The sequence below is a fragment of the Cynocephalus volans genome, chromosome 2 (genome assembly GCF_027409185.1).
Source record: "Cynocephalus volans isolate mCynVol1 chromosome 2, mCynVol1.pri, whole genome shotgun sequence".
Lineage (NCBI taxonomy): Eukaryota > Metazoa > Chordata > Mammalia > Dermoptera > Cynocephalidae > Cynocephalus > Cynocephalus volans.
The window spans coordinates 51,240,368-51,263,851 of NC_084461.1; the positions used below are offsets into that span (position 1 = coordinate 51,240,368).

The 23,484-nt window shown below is 39.6% G+C and overlaps 1 protein-coding gene across 2 annotated transcripts in view; it reads right to left on the reverse strand.

Annotated features, from left to right (window-relative positions):
* The window catches only part of DEPDC1B (DEP domain containing 1B), a 94,170-nt gene extending 85,926 nt beyond the window's left edge, over positions 1–8,244 (reverse strand). For both annotated transcript variants that reach the window (XM_063086485.1, XM_063086484.1), the window contains exon 1: positions 8,197–8,244. In XM_063086485.1, the coding sequence (XP_062942555.1) occupies positions 8,197–8,244 (48 nt within the window). The remainder of the gene's footprint in view (positions 1–8,196) is intronic.
* Between the last annotated feature and the right edge of the window lie 15,240 nt (positions 8,245–23,484).

Genomic DNA, 23,484 nt, shown 5'->3' on the forward strand with positions numbered 1-23,484 from the left:
AATCATGAGGTATGGAGTCAGACTTGAATTCAAATCCAAGTTCTGTCATCTACTGGTTACACAGGGCTTAGCACATGGTAAGTACTCAAAAAATATCCAATTTCCTTCCACTCCAGATGCCACTGAGGGGTCACTCGAGCTAACACACCTCATGGCATCCTTGAAGACAAAACCCAGATGTCTCCCTTAGATGTCACTTCCAAATCACTTCAAGAAAACTCACCTCTTCTTCCTTATTTATGTGTGAAGTTAAATCAATGAGCAGGAAATCAGAAAGCAGAAAGGCCTAGAATAAGGAAGCTGATTCATTCAGTTCATATTGGAACCTTTATGGACATCACATTGACATATTCAGCATCCCACAGTCAGCTGGCAGGAGGTGGGAGGGGATGTAGATACTGGAAGTGCCTGAGCACTTGTTGTATAAAAACAATTAAAGCCTTTCCACAGTCATATGCCAGAGACATCAAGGGCACCATCAGCGATGTTCCTGGCATCCCTCAGAATTATCCCACCTCATCATGAGGCTCTTGTCTAAAATCTTTGCTTCTAAAATATAAACGTGAATAAACAACTTTCCTTTCTGATACCTTTAGACTTAAAAATATGTTCCAAACTTTTCACCCCATTGTGTCTTTGTATATATGTAACCCTCATAATAATCATCTATCAAAAGTTCAGGAATTTACTCCAAACTACACAGCTTATAAGTGGAAGAACCAATCTGTATATCCAAATCTATGCCTCAAATCTAAAATCCATACTCTCCCAACATTCTGCTGAAAATACAAAAATGTCAAGGGATAACAAAAGCCACATCTCCATACTGTGTTACAGTTAGCTCCAGAGAAAAATTGAATAAGTGTTTAATAAATGTTTACTTAAGATTTAATCTCTTTTTCTCCAGCCACTCTGCTTTTACAGTTTCACCATATAGAAGAGATTTAAAACATTTGCAATTTGAATTTTATTTATTAAAGCTGGATGGGTTTTTTGTTTTGTTTTTTGTTTTAAAACAAGCATTTATAAGAATTTTTGGTGCACTGTTTATAATCAGAAAAAAACTTAGGACTAATTTGAATAGAAACTGATTAAAGTATGGAATAGCCACAAAACAGAATACTATCAATAGTTCTAGACAGAGATAAATATAAGAGATATAATTAACTGGGGAGGAGGTACAAAACAGTATATATAATCTGATCCTATCTACTTTAATATACGCATATGAAAAACTAAGAGAACATATAACAAACTGTCAGAAAAAAAAAGAAAACAAAGTAATCTCTTCTGAGGTGGGAATATGAAGAACTTTTACTGTGTAACATACTTCCACATTTTAATTTTTTACAATGATCACATTTTGCTTCTGTAAGCAAAAATGAATTTTTTTTATGTATAAGTAAGGAACAATATTTGCAGGTAAAAATAAAGAAATAGCTTTTTTTAATAACTTAGTATATAATACCTAATAAAGTTCCATCCTAGTAATAAATATCTAATATTAATAAAGTGTACCCATTTTTCTCCAGCCTCAGAAATTTTATATAGTAATCTGTAAACTATATAAATAATATACTATATAAATAGAATCAAATTTTATATAGTAATCTGTACTTTATTTCTCCACTTAACTATATCTTAATTATATCTAAATAATACATATTTTTCTCTTCTTTCATTTAAAAACTATGCATTGAGTACGTACTATGTCGGTACAGGTATAGATTCACCTCTCTCTATTGCATAATATTCTGTTTTATGGATATACCACACTTTAATCAATTCTACCTCATGATATTACCACACTGTGGTATTTTAATAACAGCTTTTATAAAAAGCACCTGGCAACTTGGGAAGAAGTATCTACATATATAGAAAACTAAGGAGAACATTGTGTACCAAGTCAAAGGCATCCAAATCCACACCTCTTGGTTAACACTTCAGTCACTATGTCACTTCTTGCCGTGATGACTAAAAATTCTGCAGAACACACTCCTTTAAAAAAAAAAATCTAGACAACCATGTCTTTCATTAGCCATCCCTAGATTAAATGAAATGTTCACATATGTATTTTCTTCCTACATAATTACTTCAACATCCTTTTAGGAACCTAAGCTTCCTGCTGGTCCTCCTGAAAGTCCTGAAAATGAATAGTCGTATTCTCATAACCATTCTCTCTTCTCTCATTCTTCTCTTTCAAGTATGTCACTTCACAAACTCTAAATCTTTTACATCTTACCTCCACTACTATTAAAATCAGATTTTCTGATTTCACCGTTCTTCTTTCAACTGTATTTCTGATCTCAGAGTCATTTTTTTATTTTGCCCAAACCTGGTTCCTGTCTTCCCCTCTAACCATGCCTTTCCCTCCAGGTTTCACTTCATACTGTACTGCCAACCACCTCAGCACCTACTGTCCTGTTTCGCTTCTATCTTTGTTCAGTTCAGGATCCCTACAACCAAGAACAGTGTCTATCATGCATCAGTACATGTGTTTAATATGTACTGAATGAATAAAGATGGAATATTGAAACTTTTTCATATATGTTAGAAATATTTTCTCTCGGCATATGAATTAATTTTTTTATGTGGTCTCTAGCAATACAACATGATGATGATGATGATGTTGTTTTAAGGAAATATATATATCTTTATTTTCTTTATGGCTTCAGGATTTAATCTTTTAAGAAAGTTTCCCTATCCTGAGGTATTAAAAATATTTATCGAAACTTTCCTTTTAATATGTTAGAGGGTTTCTTTTTTAATATTTCAATCTTTGAATGGAATTTTTACAGTGAGAGGGAGGGGATCTCTAACTTTGTTTTTCTGAGTGGAGAGCCAATTATTCCATCCTTTTCTAAATGAATACTATTAAGGTACCTTACATATACCTTTTTTGATTCTGTTTCTGAATTCTCTTTTCTATTCCATCAAGCTATTGTCTATTCCTGTACAATACTATACTGTTGTGATTCTGGTCAATTACCACTAAGTTTAAATCTCTGGTAGGTCAAGGCCCCCTGTAGACTCCTCAAAAAATTTTTTGGATTCTCACACTTCTACTCTTCTGTATGACTTCAAATCATTACATTCCCCCATTCAGGGAAAAAAAAATCCATTAGAATTCTGAATGAATTTTTAATTACTCTGTTGGTAGCTGGCTTTCACTTCGTACTAGAAAATGTCTGATAACATCACTCAGCATCTGGGAAATGCAAATCAAAACCACATTGAGATACCATCTAACCCCAGTTAGGATGGCTAAAACCAAGACTCTGAACGATAAATGCTGGTGAGGTTGTGGAGAAAAAGGAACTCTCATACACTGTTGGTGGGACTGCAAAATGGTGCAGCCTCTATGGAAAATGGTATGGAGGTTCCTCAAACAATTGCAGATAGATCTACCATATGACCCAGCTATCCCACTGTTGGGAATATACCCAGAGGAATGGAAATCATCAAGTCGAAGGTATACCTGTTCCCCAATGTTCATCGCAGCACTCTTTACAATAGCCAAGAGTTGGAACCAGCCCAAATGTCCATCATCGGATGAGTGGATATGGAAAATGTGGTATATCTACACAATGGAATACTACTCAGCTATAAAAACGAATGAAATACTGCCATTTGCAACAACATGGATGGACCTTGAGAGAATTATATTAAGTGAAACAAGTCAGGCACAGAAAGAGAAATACCACATGTTCTCACTTATTGGTGGGAGCTAAAAATTAATATATAAATTCACACACACACACACACACACACACACACACACACACACACAAAACCGGGAGGGGGGGGAAGATATAACTACCACAATTACTTGAAGTTGATACGACAAGCAAACAGAAAGGACATTGTTGGGGGGAGGGGGGGAGGGAGAAGGGAGGGAGGTTTTGGTGATGGGGAACAATAATCAGCCACAATGTATATCAACAAAATAAAATTAAAAAAAAAAAAGAAAAAAGAAAATGTCTGATAAGACATCCTTATCAAAGGCTCATATCTCTCTCTAAAAAGAGAATTTATAAGTAGAATTTTGAATTTATTTATTTCGATTTTGAATGGCATTTATCATTACAGGTCATTTTTACTTAATCCATGAAACTCTTTAGATTTTCAAAGCCTAGTGAGGACTTTGGTCTCTGCTCTCACTTATTTCCAAATATAATTAAGTGGCTATTTGGCTGCTCTGCTCAGAAAGAAAAAAGAATTAAGTTCTTTTTAAATAATCCAGCAATATATCATTCTGCCACATTTAGAAAGAGAACATGCTATGTCAACAAAGAACAAGATAGAACTTGAAAATGTTTTTTTCCAATGACATTACATTTGAAGAGATCAGCTAAACAGGACAAAACGGGATAGTAAACGAGACAAAACAGATTCATTTTGTGATTTGAAAACACTTTTTACTTATTAATTTTAGACCTCTAGTTTGAGGGATAAAGAATCACACAACACAATCGCTTTTGTTTAACATCATGAACAAAACTAACACCTAGTACTATGTCTCTTGTTCTTTTTCTCCAGGATATTTACTCCATTTCCATCCTTCTTAGTACCAAAAGTATTATGACAGTAGTGCTATAAAGAGGACTGCCCTGGAAGTTTAGTGACAACGAATTTTAGATCTAGTTACACTTGCCACATACTAGCTATATGACCTTGCTATTCTAGCTCTCAGATTCAGTGTTGACTGTCTTTCCAAGTTTACCAGTTGCATCAGGGCCATACAGACAACAGAATAAGTTCAAAGAAAGGATCAATATATTTATAAAGTTTTTAGAGAAAGAATTTTCTTTCTCTTCAGTTTAAAATAATGAATTATTTATTTACACATGGGTTACAAAAATGAAAGCTATTTCAGTGAAGATGAGTAAGTGGAAGATGAGTAAGCTAATTAGCTTCCATATTCATCATGAATTGAGCTCATCATTTGATTTTTTGCTACAAAAATTTACCTAATTTGTAAAATGTTATTTTCAAATAAGATTTTGGTGCTTGAGAAAATGGAGCTGTACGTGCTTTGAGAAAGTATAGGAAGCCATGAAAGGAGAAAGTAAAGGCCTACTCTTTGTCAATAGATTCTTCCCAAGCTTTTCCTTTTTTTTTTTAAAAGATGACCGGTAAGGGGATCTTAACCCTTGACTTGGTGTTGTCAGCACCACACTCAGCCAGTGAGCGAACCGGCCATCCGTATATGGGATCCGAACCCGGGGCCTTGGTGTTATCAGCACCGCACTCTACCGAGTGAGCCACGGGCCGGCCCCCCAAGCTTTTCCTGAAGAGAGATTAGGTTGAGAATGATGTTGGGAGAAGGGGAAATGGTATGCTGGGGTGGGGGAAGAAAAGGCCAGCTGGGACAAGTAAGAGAGGACTAGTCACAAACTTCCTGATTTACCTGGTGAAAGCTTTAAGGCACAACTGAATTACACAGGGAAAACAAATACAGATTTTACAATGCGGAAAAGCACCTTTAATGACAGCTGTAATCACTGATACCAGGAATCTGTTTTCTGAGTTTTCTAAATCGTAGTTTAATATTACGTTTCTCAAACAGATTAAAGTTGAGAACTGGATTACCTGGAATATTCTGGAGAAATTGAGGTATTTTCATTAATTACCCACATAATTCTTCTGCTTAACAAAATCAGCCTAAACTCAGCCTGAATATCATTTCTTGGGGACTGAAGACTTCCAGAGAGCAGAGAACATTTTTCTTTATAAAATCCTTTGCTAATATTTTTAAATGACACAGAATCCAACAGTTTCTATACATTGGCCCTCTGCATCCATGAAAAGAGGAACCTCATGCAATTCTGTGAATATGAGATTAAAAAACAGTTCCAATTATGGTACAATTATTTTTTAGGCTAAAGCAGGAAAAACAGGACTAACCACACTAATATCAGAGCTAATATCCAGAGCCTTGCTATGTTTCCCTTGCATAAATGCTGTGAATAAATTGGTGGGGGGAGTCAGGTGTCTTATTTTCCCTCCCCAAAGGACAGTAAAAGTTTTTGAAAGTCCCTGATGAGGCATAACCTCTATCTCATCCCTAAAATTGGACCTACCAATAGCCCTGCCCCCAGATGGTTTCAAATGTTACAGGCAATTATGAAGTGGAAGCAGATATGAAAACACCATTTTTTAAAAGCCCTATTTGTTCCTTGCCACCACCATGTATACCTTTTAGTGGCTAGCCCAAAAGAAAACTTAAATTTATATTTGTTGAATTTTTTTTAAATGAACGAATCATTCTGGCTATTTGCAAAGATGAGTGCAATAATACCTCCCATCCTGTTCACATGCACTTCTCTAATGTGACTTTACCACTCTGCCTATCAAGAAGTAGAGTTTAATATCTAGAACCTAGACTTAGCTGTTTCACTTGCTTTGACCAATGAGATATGAACAAAAAGTCACAAGCTGAAACCTTCTTTTAGCTAGGTTGGAACAATGACACCTCTATGTGAAGATGACTGGGATAACTTGTTAGAGACACTTGGCCCATCTAACAGCCAGGACTAAGTTGAGGGGTGCTATGGGTTAAATGTGTCCCTCCAAAGTTCGTGAATGGAAACTTGACCCCCCCATTGTAAAGGTATTAAGGGGTGGGAAATCCAATTATGGTATTTGAAAGGTGGGGCCTTTGAGAGATGATTAGACTGTGAGGATGGTGCCCTAGTGAATGGATTGACCCATTCATGGAGTAATGAGTTGATGGTTTAATGGGTTAGGGTTAGGGTTAGGGTTAGGGTGTGGTTCTGATGACTTTATGAGGACAGCAAGTGAGCAGGTTAGCTCTCTTGCTCAGCACACTCTTGCCATGTGATACCCTGCCATGGCTGTGGAGAGTCAGTACCAAAAAGAAGGCCCTGGCCAAATGTGTTCCCTGCACTTTGGACTTCCCAGCCTTTGAAACTGTAAGAAATAAATTTCATTTCTTTATAAGTTACCCAGTTTCAGGTATCTTGTTACAGGCAACAGAAACGGACTAATGTGAGGGGCTATCTTAAATCATCCAGTCCTAGTTAAGTCACCAGATGGGAGTGACCCTATCAGAACTACTGACATGAGTCCAGCCAGATTTCAGACCAACAGAATCATTAGCAAAATGGTTATTTTAAGTCAACTGAAACAATGTCACAGACTTTCCCAAGTCTCTTGAAATCATACATAAGATTTCATAAAATTTCTGTTAAGAGGATCCCATAATCTTTATCAGATCCTCAAAGTGGTCTATGAACCAAATAAAAAAGTAAAACCATCAACTCCTACCATGATTTCTCCTCCCAATGTCTTCACCTCTTCCCCATGAGTCTAGTTGAGAGTTTGGATCTTAGTTCCCACCTTTTCCTGGAAATTCATTAGGATGCACAGAGCAATGAGACTAGTTCCCAAGTTAGATGCAGCCAGAAGGTGCTTGACAAAGAAGCGAATTGCCTTCTTCTCAAATTATCATTAAGCCTCCATAGAAAGTCCTCTAAAAACATGCCACAGACATTACCAAGTTGTCACCCTTTATTCCATTACAGTAATCCTTTGAGGCACTAAAATCCTTTGAGGCACTAAAATACTTGCTCCGGGTCATAAAGCAGATCAAGTACACCTCTGAAAACCAAAGCTTTTCTACTAGGAGATCAGGGTCTGCAAAGGCTCTCCCCTCATTTAGGTTGATGCTAACCCAAACAGAAACACCAGGGGCTGGAAACGTGGCCAGGGCGATCCACCTCTGTTCTGGGCACCGTTATAAGAACAACTCGCCAAGTGTCATCAAGTATCACTCAGGAAGGAGACACGCCCTGCCTAGGTTGCCGCAAAAGGTGAGCATTACAGGGGGTGGGGTGGGTGGCCCTAAGGTTGGGTCATTTCTCACCGGATGCTGGCGTTAGATTCCGGAGGACAAAGGAGGGGAGGGGGCCAGCCTAGTCTTCCGGGCGTTTTAAACCGGGAGGCGCCGCTTATCTGCGGGAACCCAGCCACCACCTCGAGGACGAACCTGCACCCAACCCCGACGGGTGGGTCCAAGGCCCGTAGCCCTTCTTTGAGTCCCCTCCATCAAACCGCAGCCCCAACCAAAACACATCTGTCTCCATACCCGGGCCCAACCTACCCCGCAGAAGCCAGGCCTGACAAGTATGCAGTCGGCGGGCAGGCTGGGGCGGGGGGGTCACACTCACTCACCAGCCTGGTAGCCCGGTACGGCCCGGGCCCCACGATGCGGTGCTCCATGGCCCGCACGCAGCGGCGGCCGTGGCCGCGCCAGCGCCGATCCCCGCGAGCCGGCGGCGCCGCAGTTTGAATCGCGAGCCTGCGGGCTCCGGGCGCTGATTGGGCGGCCCGGAGGCACGTGACCGGAAGTGTGCGGCGCGGGCGGGGCCGGCGTCTCCTCAGAGACCAACTACGGCCGAGGCGCCTGCGGGTGCAGACCCGCCCGGGCAGAGGCAGCCGCCCACCCTCGCCCCACCTCGCGCACACACCGGGGGCGGGTGTGACCGACGGTTCAGGGGTCTGTTTGCTCCCGCTGGGCAGAGCTGCCACGTGCCCGAGGTCGGACTTCGCTGCGCCGGCCCACCCCGCGCACCCACGCTTTCTGGGCAGGAGAGTCAATGAAAGTGTGTGATCCAGCGGCCGAAACCCAGCTTCGGTCTGCGTAGGTCAAGCCTGTCCGCCCTATCAAGTGCGCCGTGGGTCTGGAGGTGCTGCTAAGATTGGGAGAAGCGAGTTGACAGCCTGTAGAAGTGGAGGGACATTTAAAAACTAGATAAAGAGCGCACGGCCACAAGGCGTGTAGGTAGCCTCTAAGAGCCATAAAGAGCTGGAAATGAGCCCCGACCCAGCTTCTGCTTATTCTCTTTTTTTTTCCTTGAATCTGAGTCATGTTTTGTATCGGACTGAAATTTTCAGTTCTGGGCTATAGGAGTGTGAGTCCTTTTTTTGCTGCTCACAATTTTCAGTTTTCCACCTGGGAATCGCTGGTCCAATTTGCAGTTGTTGAAAGGTCACAACAAATGAGGTTAGAACTATCTTTGAATTCGAGTTCAAAGTTCAAATGTGGTCACCTCAGTGAGAATCCAGGGTAAGACATCATAAGAGCGAGCTGAGTCAAGGATCAGATTCCCACTTTATTCCACCTTCATTTCCCCCCCTCTCATTTGATGCTTTAAGTTTTTAGTTAGCCACATTTAGAAAGTCCCCAAAATTCCTGGTATCATGCACATGTATTACTTTTGTAATTTGAAAAAACAGTAAAGATTTTTTTTACTTCCAGTAAGTGAATCCTTATCAGAACTTTTTTTTTTTTTTTTTTTTTTTTTTTGCCTCTGAACTCCATGGAAGAAATCTGCTTGTCCTTGGCTAGGGATATACTCCCATCCTTGGCAGAAGAGACAGAAGGAGAAAATGAATTGTAGAGCCTTGTCCATGTGGGACCTGCGACCACCTACCATGGTGGCTGAACTGAGATCTGATACAAAACATCATGCTCACCATTAAGTTACGCAGCTTTCCAGTTTTGTAATGATCACAGACTTTGAAGTTTCATAGTTTGGATTTCAGTAATGACTCGTATTACTTACTAGCTGAGTGACTTCAGGCTAATTATTTAATTCCTGTTTACTCACTAGTAATATGGAAATATTAATGATTATGTTGCAGAGTTGTTGTAAGGACTTGAGATGATGGGAGTAAAATGCTAAATATAGTGCCCGGTATATAGCACTAATAAAAAGAACTACAGTATCTCTTTAAAAAAAAATCATTTGAACTTCTTGAGCATTTTCCCAAGAGTCCATCATGAGCCACAGATAAGATAATTCTTGTTACTGGAAAGGCATATCTCCCAAGGATCTACATACCAGATGCCATAAAGACAGTTTAAATTAAGCTGCTGATCATCTATCAGTCTTTCAGCATCACATAAAAATAATTTGTCACCCTCACTGTGCCCTAGAAAACCAGTGCTTTCTACCTTTCTGACCTATGCTCTAGCCATAGTGGCCTTATTTCTGTTCTTTAAACATGCTAAGTTTGTTCCCACCTCTAAGCCTTTTTGCAGTCACCTGCCAGGAATGTTCTTGCCCCAGTTCCTTGCACAGCAGTCTTCATTCACTACTCAAGTCATAGTCCTAATCCTGCAACCTGCAAGTCTTCTCTGACTGTCCTGTGTAGAGAAGTTTCACACCACCACCCCATTCATACAGTATTTCATTTTCTTCATAGCACTTATCTATACCTAGAATTATTCTTTTTTTTTTTTTTTTTTTAAAAGATGACCGGTAAGGGGATCTCAACCCTTGGCTTGGTGTTGTCAGCACCACGCTCAGCCAGTGAGCAAACCGGCCATCCCTATATAGGATCCGAACCCATGGCCTTGGTGTTATCAGCACCGCACTCTACCGAGTGAGCCACGGGCCAGCCTTAGAATTATTCATTTTTTATCTTCTACCTCTACAGAAATGGCTATCCAATAAAGGGGTTCCACCTTTTGGGAGCACTTTGGACAACCGTGGAAATGTTTTCTGGTTTTCAAAAATATGGGAGGGCCCTTACTCATAATTTGTGGACAGAGGCCAGGAGAGCTAGATGTCCTTTGATAACTGTCAGGCTGTACAACAAACAATTGTCCCATGTTCTGCATGACTTTATAGTATCCTACTATGCATTCAGGTAAGTGAAAGCCCTGTTTGTAGTTACCTGAGCCTAGAACCTAACTCCATTTTACCTACAAATTTTTTAAATTTTTAGACATTTTTAGTACACACTGAAGTTTACAGGACCAGAAGTTGCTCACCATGTCAGTAATGGCAACACAGCTTATGATGTTTGAGACACATGCCTGTCAGCCTGTAACTGTTGAATTCACGGGAATTGTACATATAGATACAATATACTTATTTAGCCCTTATTCCAAAATGCCAAATATAAAGAAAAAAATGACAATCTTCAGTTTATTTTTATAAGTAGATTCAAGTACAGTACTTGCCTATTTTATATCTTTCTGGCATAATCATACTTAGGCATTTATTTACATTTTGAATGGATATCACTGTATTATAAGTGACTTTCCTATTATTTCTCCTCATATAAAAGATTGTGTTAATTTTTAATCATGTGTAGGTTGATTATGAAGTTCATTTCAGCTCTGATCCAGTTGAGAATCATTGCTCTGGTCTAGAATATAACTCCAAGACATCAAAAACCTTTTGTTTCCCACCATATCCCAGTTCCTAGAGCGGTATACAATACATCGTAGATAGCCGATAAAAAATGTATTAAGTAATATCTTTCTCTTTTAACCTTAAAATATTTTAACTTTCTCTTGAGTAAAGTTGAAGTGTAAGAGAAATTCTACAGTTTATCCTGTGGCTTTCCATGCCTAAGCATGCCACAATCTTCTCTCTCTTTCCCTCTCCGTAGGTGCCCCAGTTGAATAAGCACAAAAAGAAAAATTTTTTTTTTTTCTAACAGACTCATGTCTGTTTCAACTGAACACTTATCTCTACGAATTACCTACTAGGAACTTAGAATTAGCCAAATTTGGGGCCAATTCCTAACAACTATAAAAAATGTAATATTTTATTTTTCTACCTTTATTTTCTACTTTATTCTGTGGTATTATATAAATATAAAGTAAGCTGCCTCAGATCCTTTTTGGAAAGAGGTACCCTCTTCTTATAAGAAATAAATTACCATCCTTACATTTGTAAAGCAGCTTTCAAAGATTTTATCTCATTTGATGATCATAACTATCTGGATATGTGACTATGAGGTGTGATGGCACAGCTCCTAACCACTCCCCACTCAATGTGATCCCTTTCCACCTTACCGTTGAGGAAGCTAAGCTTCGGAGAGGTAAAGTTACTTGCTTGGGGTCCAACAGCCAGTAATTAGCAGAACTTAGCCTTGAACCTAGACCTTCTGCCACAAAAGCCTGTCTGTAGAGTTTGGTTTGATTTGATTTCTTGGCTGGTTGGTTTTTACTACTTCAGGAATCAGGAAGGATAATTTTCAAATATAAAGTAGAATTTCCCACTTATATTTACCCAAAGACTCATTTCAGAAGAGGGAGAAGAAGAAGATAGAAACTTTTCATAAATCTATCCAAATGACCCTTACCAGGAATGAATTTCATAAAAACATACATATGAGTTATCTTTCAGCCCTGATTATGGTTTGGTTTGTTATTGTTATTATTTTTGTATTAATTGGGATTGATTGCATATAAACTTTATATTTAATCAGATTATTGCACCCCCACAAGAAAGTTTAACACCCAGTTATGTCTCAATTAAATTAAATTCATTTCCACACTCTGAATATAGCAATTTTAATACATTGTTGTACATACTCTTCTCTGGCATGTTTAAGTGTGAGGCCATCAAGATCCTATAGAAACTTTGACTCAGCCTCCAAACATCTTCACAAGGTATTAGTACATTGAGAACTGGCTTTTTCATCATCAGCAGCTTACTTGTCACTTACGTTAGGAAATTTCAAGCTGTGGAGCAGAAAGCAGTTGGCCTCAACTACTTTGTTATGTTGGAAGTTGTGTTTCTCAATCACATTGAGTGGGGAGTGGTTAGGAGCTGTGCCATTACACCTCAGAGGGTTCCTGATGCCACATTTAGTCCTTCTGCTGCCTGAAAGGCCTCCCAACTGGTTGGATGGGTCATTCTGAAAGAACTCCTCTGCTGAAACCCAGGTCACTCACTGCTTACATTCGACTTTAGCCTTTCAGATTGTACTGCAATTTCATTCAGTTGCGTTTATTGGCATTTAAGCCATCAAGAAGGTCCATTTGCTGAGGTTCTTAATAGTTTTAAAAACTGTGACTTGATTTCCACCGATCTATAGGCTATAGATCTATACTGTCACCACTCTGTTGGGAAATGTTCCCCCCAAACTTGTACTATTCACCAATAGGAGTGTCATATTCTTTGGGGTATGGTTGAAGAAGAATGGCTAAAAATGTATGGAAAATATAAAACTATACCATTTCATTAAAATTGTTAAAATTGTAGAATGATATTTTTTATTTCACTATTTAAACAAATTAATATAACAAAGAAATAGAGGATTTTCATTTATTCAGCAATTATATATGAATACCTATTACGTGCCAGGTACTTTTCAAGTCACTGGAATTATGCAGTAGATAAAACAGAGACCCTCTTTTCAGCAGCTGACATCCTAAGTAAAGGAAAGAGCAATAAGCCAAATATAATAAGTAAAAAATATATATAATATATTGAATGGTAATTGAGTCCTGGGAAGAAAAGTAGAAGAGTGAAGGGGAGATGCTATTTGGGTTCAGGTGGCCAGGGAAGCAGCTCTGATGAAGTGGCATTTGTGTAGACAATCTGAGTGAAGTAATGTATCCCTTCCTAGGGGGTAGGAGACCATCTAAGCCAAAAGAGTGAACAGCCCATGAGAAAGCCGGAGGTGAATACATGCCTGCCACGTCCAGGGAACGTGGGAAGGTGACCAATGCTGGCTGGAGTGAGTGAGTGAAAGGGAGAGTGGAGGGGGGATTTTAGGCCGCATTATGAGCTATGGGATTTGAATTTTATTCTGAATTAGTGGAATATATATTAGAACGTTTTGAGCAGCAGAGTGTCAAGATCTGAAATACTCAGGTTTTTTTAAGCATCACTGTGGCCACTGTGTGGATAAAGGACTGGGATAGGGTAGATGGGAGGGGAAGAGTGGAAGCAGAAAAACCAGTTAAGGAAGCTGTTGCAATACTCTAGCAGGAAAAAAGAAATAAATTTGCTTGGTATAGTGCCTGGCACATAGTGGCATTTGACAAATACTTGTTGAATGAATAAGTGAATTAGCAAATGAAACAAAGTTATTCATTTCTTTGTTTTTTTGCGGGGGGGGGGGGGGGGGGGAGGGGCGGCAGCTGGATGGCATGGGGATCTGAAGCCCTAACCTTGGTGTTATAACACCATGCTCTAACCAACTTAGCTAACCAGCCAGTCCCCAAAGCTATTCATTTCTTAAAGATCAGTTTGACTCACTCTGTCTGTAATTGCCATTTCTTATATGAATGTACTCTATAAAAAAGCTAAGCCTTTATATTTTCATTTGAATCTATCAAATTTGTTTCTGACCTTACACCTCTGTTACGTTTTATTATTAAAGATCTCTGTATGTGCTTTTCCTTTTGAGTTTGGGAAAATATGATTTGCACACTCCATGCCTCATGGTATAATTACCCTTCCACCTCCTGCCACCTCACATATCCACGATTATTGTTCAAAGTTGTCATAATTAAGCCTTTGCCAAGAAATATAGCTAAATGGATTTGTATATTTGGAAACAAGTTCAATTTCTGGCACATCATAGTCATGCCATATAGCATGTATTGCTAAGTATGTTTCTTTATACCTAGGAAAGTAACAGGACAAAAAAATTTTTGTAACTAACATTGGTCTGGCCAAGGAATACAGGATGAATTAGAGGAAGAAGATCCTGGAAACATGAAAGCCATTTCAAAGATAATAAGAGGAATATAGTTATGATATTCCAAGAGCAATAGAGTGTGATGTGAAAACAGCTGTATAATCTTGGTGTAAGGCTACACGACTATGCCAATTGTAGGGTTAGGGCAACTGTATTGTTAAAGCAATTCATAACTAAAGCCAAAATGTTTCATTATTTTAGTTATACTAAGTTTCTATTTGTATCGTCATGGCTAGAGGTTAGTGCCCACAGACCGTTCAAGCCCGTTGTACAGACTGGGTCACCAGACCTCTCACACACAAGTCCATGCTCTAGGTAATTGGGAAAGATCCCTGGAGCCATTGGCAGACGATACAAGCTCAGACCTCAGTAGCAGCAGCAGCAGCTTACAGCAGCAGCAGATTATTAATAAATAAAATAAATGTTAAACTCATCATAAACACCTTCACAGAAACACCCAGAATAATGTTGGAACAAATATCTGGGCAACCCTTAGCCTAGTCAAGTTATCACATAAAATTAACCATTACAGCCCCAAGATTCCCAGCCCTTGATGTACATAGACCTTCTTATAGTTATTTAACCAAACACTAGGTACTGCTGTGAAGAAATTTTGCATGTATGATTAAGGTCCCAAATCAGTTGATCTTGAGGTAGGTGGGCCAGGCTTAATCATATAAGCCCTTTAAAAGGAGAGAGTTTTCTCCAGCTGGTTGTAGAGGGGAAATCAGAGATTTGAAGCAGAACTGAGTTCTACCAACTGAATGAGCATGGAAGCAGATTTTTCCCTAGAGCCTCGACAGAAGAACTCAGACTTCTGACACCTGATCCACTCAGCAGAGAGGCAGTCACGCCATGCCAGATTTCTGACCTCCTGAACTAATGAGCTAATAAGTGGGTGTTGTTTAAAATTCACTAAATCTGTAGTAATTTCTAATATGACAATAGAAAACTGTTATACATCTTACATATGACATTCTGAAATGTTTGTTCTAGCTACTACATAGCAGTAATAAGAATACAAGAAACATCAATATTTAATTAGTAATAAGCTATTAGGGATGAGAGAGAAGAAAAAGTCAAAGATGGCTCCAGTGTCATCTGGAAGATGGGCAGTGAGATTACAGCATTAACTACAATGAAACAGAAGCCATCTGGGTAAGCAAGAAGGAGCATGAAGAAGGGGTCTCAGACTTTACTATGGATAAGAATTACCAAGATAGCTTGTTTAAAATTCAATTTCATGGACTCTACCCACAGAAGTACCTAGAAGAATATAGATTCCATAGCTAGTTTATGCTCTTGACTATTTTCTAGCACCTCCAAAGATCCATGACATGTACAGATTTCTAATCTTGATGAGACAAAAACTTGTAACTCCCACCTTGGAGGCCGGTGTGTAAGAGAATGTCATCTAGTGAGCCTTGCCAACCACCTAGGATCCCCAGCTCAATATCACCTTGCTCTTCTCTACTTGTCATGACTATGAATGTTGTAGGGAAAATATTATGCTATCATGGTATTTAAGAATTCACCCAAGTCATTGGACTTGTTCCTCATAAATGCCAAAGGCCAAGAGAAGTTGGGATTTGGACATGCAGCATTTGATTGACAATAAAACATCCAAGTAGAGATGACCCATGGTTGAAAATATTAGATTAAGAGATCAGGATACAGGGCCAAGCCCGTGGCGCACTCGGGAGAGTGCAGCGCTGGGAGCGCAGCGACGCTCCCGCCGCGGGTTCGGATCCTATATAGGAATGGCTGGTGCACTCACTGGCTGAGTGCCGGTCACAAAAAAGACAAAAAAAAAAAAAGAGAGAGAGATCAGGATACAGTTGGGGAAGTTGAAGCCCTGCAGATGAACGAGGACTTTCAGGGAGGAAGAATAGAAAGAGAAGAATAGAGGACCTCTCCAATGTCCCATTTCAGGCCTTTTGGTTTACTACTTTGACTGACCTGTTTCTCTGGATCCCAATCCTGCTGCTTCATCCCAATGTCTGGGTTTGTCTGCCCATACCTGGCACTTCATTTACTGCAATCCCTCAGCCTTCCCTGGGCCTGTGATACCTCTATTAGGGCTTTATCCCACTCTTGATCCCATCCCTGGTGGCTTAAGCTCCAGACATCTATCAAAGACCTTCTTCTCTGTTTTACCCTTAAAGGCACAAGATTCAAGTCTTTTCCTCAGCAGAATTACAAATCATTACCTATTACTGAACTTTCAGGTAGCTGACATACGGTCAAATGACAAAGTCCGGTATTAGTAGGTCAGTTGTCTACCCCATAGCATTTAAGCTCAGTTTTAAAAGAAATCTAAAAAGTAGGATGAAATTATATGAATTTTTAAGAGATTTATCACAAATGGTCCCTGAAATAGCAAAGATACTTAATATAGTTGGAAAAAATTCAATTTACAGAAAAGGTCAAGACGGGGGTGAGGAATGTACAGAACTTATGGAAAACACTGCTGCCAGGTCTCACAGCCAGACACTTTGTGAAGAGTAGAGTGCCCAAGGCAGGGGTTGCTTCCTGCAGGACAAGATATGTAACAAGGAATTTCCTCCTCCTGGAGGCACCAGCCCAGAATCCTGGGAGCCTAGGCCCGTGGACCACAAACAAACACGGGAGCCCAGAATCGGGAGTAGAACAGTGGACAGCAGCACCAGGCCAGAGACAGGATGAAACTGAGATTGTGAGGAGAAAGCAGTTGGGGAACAAGGAAGGTCTGTGAGCTGGGGCTGGGGCAGCGAGTCTGTGTGTGTCGGGCTGTAGAAGGGCTAGCAAAGGCAACAGAGGGTATTGTGTGCACCTTCAACTCTGCTGCTCTCATTTTCTTTCAGAGCCAAGTAACTGCAACAGGCTTGGATATAAAAAACCAAATTAGTTTTAAGTTTTTGTCCTTACTGATGGTGATTATATTTTATATTTTCTCTTTTATTTATACCTGACACAGACGTTCCCTTCTTTCCTTCTGTTTTATTTTAATTTTCAAAGGTTTTAATGGTAGTCCAAATATTTGTTGATCATTTAATCATACTAAACACTTTAAATCTGATAAACCCTCTATAGTAGAAATGATATGCATTTTTTAAAAGACTTTTTTGGAGCAGTTTTAGGTTCACAGCAAAACTGAGAGGAAGGTACAGAGAATTCCCATATATGCCTGGCCCCGCACATGCATGGCTTCTCCTGTTATCAACGTCCCCCAACAGAGTGATATATTTGTTACAAGTGATTTTTTTTCCCACTTTTTATTGTATTATAACATATACTTGTATAGAGAAAAGTGCACAGGTCATCTGCATATGGTTCGGTGAATTTTCGCAAACTAAACACATTCTTGTAATCAGCACTCAGATAAAGAAACAAAACCCAAAGAGCAGCCCTGCTCCAGGGGTTCCATAGTATGATGGGTGCGGAGCACACTGGACCGAATCCAGCTATCCAAGTTCAGGAGACAAGGCATGAACTGCTCCTGAGAATAGTCTCTCAGCCACCTCCAGACTCCATCCTCTGAGGATAACTGGCACAGATCTCTTACCGTGTAAGAAAAAAAAGCAGGAAGGTGTTTAACCCAGACCAAAGAGGCAACAGGAGTCACAAATTACCAAGAATTTAAATCCATCCATACTGTAACCTAAAAACCAACTTTGAAAGTAGAGGTGAAGGGAATGAAAGGGTTTTATTTAGTGGACAAAACTCTTAGGCCATTCAGTTTCAGCCTTGACTGGATATAACATTTGTGAATTTTCCCCTTTCATTTAAAACCAGAGAGATTTTCTCTGAAAAGTCTCTGACTGTCTTGCTCCTGGAATGCATTGACAGGGCAGTGGTTTGATTCCAATTCCAGTGAGAGGGATTAGTAAGGAAAGTGGCTCTGCAGAGTTCTCTATGATGTTACCTCCAAACTTATCTACATACCAGAACCCTGGAGGCTCTACAAAATACATGCCAGGGACTGCCTCCAAATCTTCTGAAAGTAGCTCTGTTAAAGAGAGGGGGAACCAGAGGAGTGATTACAGAAATGCCATTATTATCTGATCTCCTCCCACAAGCAAGCTGAAAGCTGGAGATGGGGTTCTGCAGACCCTGCCACAATGTGTCCTGAGGACCGGGCAGGATCCTAGGATGGAGTGGCTCTTGCCTGTTCTTCTGTGCTTGAAGCTGAAGTTACCACAAGTAGCCTCCTAAAAGAATGTTAGGTAAAGTCAATAGGAAAGTGGAGTCAGGTCTTCATTCTAGGCCAGGAAGAGTACAGAGCCCAAGGAGATGGAAACAGAAGAGAGGAGGTCTGAGGCAGAGCCTGGAGTAACCATGGAGCTGCTATACAAATAGCCAGGACCAAGTTTCGTCCTGGAGCTTTTAAGGAGACAAGGACCACAATTCCATCTATTAAGGACTTTTGCCAAAAAAATTGAGTCTAAACCTGACCACACTCATTGTTATGATATAACTACCAATTTATAGGAAATGCAGAACATGGACAAATATGGGGAGAGGGGGTTGCAATCAGCAAAATCTGGAATTTGGGAAATTCTATAAAAGACCAGGTGTTTGATATTGCAAGGAAGCGGGGAGGAGAGGGTGTGTTAAGAGGATGGAGGGAGAGCCCATAAGAGATTTGAGACATCTCAACTAATCATAGTGTGTGAACATTGCTTGTATCATGATTCAATCAACCATAAAAATAATAAAAACTAAAAAATTTTGGGCCGAGCCCGTGGCGCACTCAGGAGAGTGCGGCTCTGGGAGCGCAGCGACGCTCCCGCTGCGGGTTTGGATCCTATATAGGAATGACCGGTGCACTCACTGGCTGAGAGCCGGTCACGAAAAAGACAAAAAAAAAAAAAAACTAAAAAATTTTATGAAACAATTGGAAGTTGGAATACTGAATAGCTCTGTGAGGAAAATCAGAAATTAGTTTAAATTTTTAGGTGTGATAATTACATTATAGTTATCTTTTAACAGATTCCTTAATCTTTTAGGGCAATGGTTCTAGAACCTTAGTGGACATCAACATCACCTAGAGGAACTGTTGAAAAACAGATTATCAGACCCTACACCAGAGTTTCTGATCCAGGAGGACTTTGTTAAGGCCTGAGAATTTCCATTTCCAACAAGTTTCCAGGTGATTGTGATGTTGCAGGTTTGGGGACCACATGTTTTAGATAAGATAAGAACCATTGTTTTGGATATATATATTTACAATAGCATCAAGAAACCAAAATATTCAGAGATAAACCTTATGAAAAATGTGCAAGACCTATACTGAAACTATAAATCTCTGCTGAGAAAAATTAAAGACAAATAAATGGGGAGATACACAATGTCCATGGATCAGGAGACTCACGTGACAAAGATATCTTTTCTCAGAAAATTGATCTATAAATTCTATGTAGTTCCAGTCAAAATTCCATCAGCCTTTTTGTAGAATCTGACAAGCTACTACTAAAATTCACAAGGAAATGCAAAGGACCTAGAGTGGCCAAACACAACTTTGAAAAGTAAGAAGAAAGTTGGAGGACTGACACTATCTGATTTCAAGGTTTATTACAAAACTAGGGTAATCAGAGTGTTGTGTTGGTATAAAGATAGACAAACAGACCAAAAGAATAGAAAAGAGACCATGTATCAATGTATTGTACTCCCAATATTCATTTGTAAATAAGTTTTTGAACTGAGAAACATTTTCCAAATAACTGGAAATATTGTACATTAAAGAAAGATTCCCAACACCCCGAACAAAAGCCTATTGGGCTTAATGTATCCCAAATTTACTGTTCTACTAGTTTTAACATTGAAAGTTACAACATCACACTGAAATGTGTTAGCACATTCCCTCCCATTCGTGGTCCAGCTAGAGAGGTCTATGTCTCCTTTTCCAACTCCTCCTGCTAGGAAATAGGAAAAAGAATTCTACCCGGAATCTACCACTGGGAGCCTTCCTTGTGGCCAAGGATAGAGACTCCAGCAGGGTAGGGACTGGATGGCTGCAGGGGTAAGTGTTCTACTGGGGTCCCCAGGTGGGTTTCTTTTCTTCCTCAACTGATGTTGAGAAAGAATACTTATTCCCTTCTTAACCATATTTGCACACTGAGAGACTTCTTTAGAGCAGTGGTTATCAAATTTGTCTGCACATTGGAATAACCTAGGAAGCTTCAAACTACTTATGTCTGTGTTCCACCTCCACAGATTGTGATTTAATTGTTCTGGGGTGTGGCCTGGGCATAGGATCCCCAAGCAATTCTATTGTGCAATCTAGTTTGAGTCACTGCCCTAGAGGACTTATTTCTGGCCTTGGAACTTCGCTGAATAGGAAGTTTAGGAGGTAAAACTGGGCAAGCATGCCTCAGATCCTCCCGGGTTCTCTGTAGGATCTGCCAGCCTGCAAAGTCTACCAATTATGTTCTGCTACTCTGAGTCATAAATTTTTAAGAACAGGCCCTGCACAAGGGGTCGGGGGAGCACAAGGTGGGGGAGGTCTCTGGTTGTCGGGGAGTGACTATGAAGAGGCAAGTCTGTCTAAAGTAGAAAGGACAGCAAGCTCACTCAGTCAATAGGCCTAAAGCCATCTTCTCCTAACCACTTACCTCCCCAACTTCTTGTTTGGAAGAATTTCAAACCTATAGAAAAGTTCAAAGAATAATCCAATGACACCTATGTACTCTCCACCTGCATCCATTCATTGTTAACATTTTGTTCCATTTGCCGCCTCTCTCTTTCTCTACACACACACTCTCAGGCCTTTTTTTTTTTTTTTTTGGCTGAACCTCTATATCTCAATAAGTATCTCTTAAGAACCACGGCATTTTTCTACTTAACCACAATACCATTTTTACATTTATAGTTTAACACTGATGAAATAATATTATCTAATATATGAACCACGTTTAAATTTCTTTAATTAACTTCAAAATTTCCTTTATAGCTATTCTGAGGACTACATACTACATTTGGTTGTCTTGTTTCTTTACATTTCATAATCTACAATAATCTCCCTCCTTTTTACTAGACATGGATGAACTTGAAAAGTCCATACTATCTGTGTCATAGAATGCTCCATAATGATGGTTCCTTATGATTAGACTCATGTTAAACATGCAGCAAGAACACCATGTTGATGTTGTTATGTACTTCCAGCTGCATCACGTCAGGAAAAAAATGTCAGCGTATCCCAGTATCTCTGATGCTAAGTTTAATCACTTGGTTAGGGTGGTGCCCACCAGACATCTCCACCATTGCAAAGATATTTTTTCCTTCATGTTTAACAAGTAATCTGTGGGGTGATATACTGTGAGACCATACAAATATCCTGTTCCCCAACAAACTTCCACCCAGTGGTTTTTATAATCCTTACATTTATCAGTCAGCACATTGGTGGTTGCAAATGGTGATTTTCTTTCTTTTTGGTGGCTGGCCAGTACAGGGATCTGACCCTTGACCTTGGTGTCATCAGTACTTTGCTCCCCCAAAAGAGCTAACAAGCCCCCCCAAAATAGTGATTTTTCTAATTCTACCATTCCTTCTACATTTTTAACAGAAATTCTTCTGTTAAGAAGAGCTTTTCTTTCCTCTCCTCTACTACCTGCTTTCTTGAGTATCATTATGGACACATAAATTCTTTGTTTATTTAATGAATTATAATCTATTAGTGCCATTTTTCTTTTTGAACCAGCTCTTGTGTCCTTCTGATATATCACCATTAGTCTTTGAGTAGTGTCTTTATTTTTGTAATAACAAGGGGTTTCATGCTCATTTGTATATTGTCTTCTCCTGATCTGGAATCAAACATTTCTCTGAGGGGCCCCCATTTCTTTTAATAGGAAATTTATTTATTTATTTATAAGTAATAAATGGTATTTATTTCTCATACTATCTCTCTTCAGTAATAACATCTCTATCTGCCTGGCTCCTGCAGCTATCTCTAAGTTCATTACAATCTCAGGCAGAAGAAAAATTAGGTGCTATGTTATTAACTCTCCACATCTTGACACCTTACCCAGTGTGATACAGAATCAACTCACCTTTTCTCATATTTTTGTATTGATTCATCAAATATTTTTCAAAAGCTTACTTGGTACAGGGCTATACTAAGCACAGGGGATAGAATTTTAAGCAAGACACACAGTCCTGGCCTTCACAGAGCTTACAGTCTTCATAGGGAGAATAAGTGTGAATCAGTTGATCATACATTTAACTAAAAATAGTGTAAGTGCTCTAAAAATAGGTACACTGAGTTCTAAGCATATACCAGGAAATCTGATATACTTTGAGTGTTTGGGAAGATGCTTCCCTAAAAATATGAACTAAAAAATGGGTAGGGGTTACTCAGGTCAAGGGTAGGGTGTTTATGTGTATGTTGGGGGGTGGGGGGAGAGTGGGTATGGAGGAAGGTAGTCAAGAGAACAGGTTCCAGACACAGGCAAAGAGAGAAATTTGGAACGTTTGAGAAACCAAAAGAATTAAGGGTCTCAGTCTTTATTCTCAGTGTCATGAGAAGCCATTAACGAGCTTATGCAAGAGAGAGGAATAATTAGATCTATATTTTAAAATCAGTACTGGCTAGTGAAGATTGGCTGGGGCAAGGGTGCATGTTAGCATTCCAGCTGGAAGGCTCTTTGCAGTGCTGCAGAGAAAGCTGGCAAGCATTCTGGGTGGTGGCTGTGAAATGTCACTGTCACTTCCTGTCACTGAACAAGCAAACACCCTTTTGTGGCTCTCTAAAAATTTCTACAGACAATGGGAAATCTGGTTAATGGACCGCTTTCTAAACTCTGGGTCCCAGCCTCCTCTTTCTGTTCCCTTTTTTTCTTTTATGCCTAGTAGGGAAATACAAAAGTGAGATTGGACTTTATAATGAGACTTTAGGAATACAAAGAAGCACAAAGCTGGTAAACAAAGCCTTCAAAAGCCTTCAAAAGTAGGGTGGAGGTCTCTGGGGGAAGGGAAATTGATGAGGTAGGAGCTGGAAATTTATTTGGATCTTTGGTGGGGAATAAG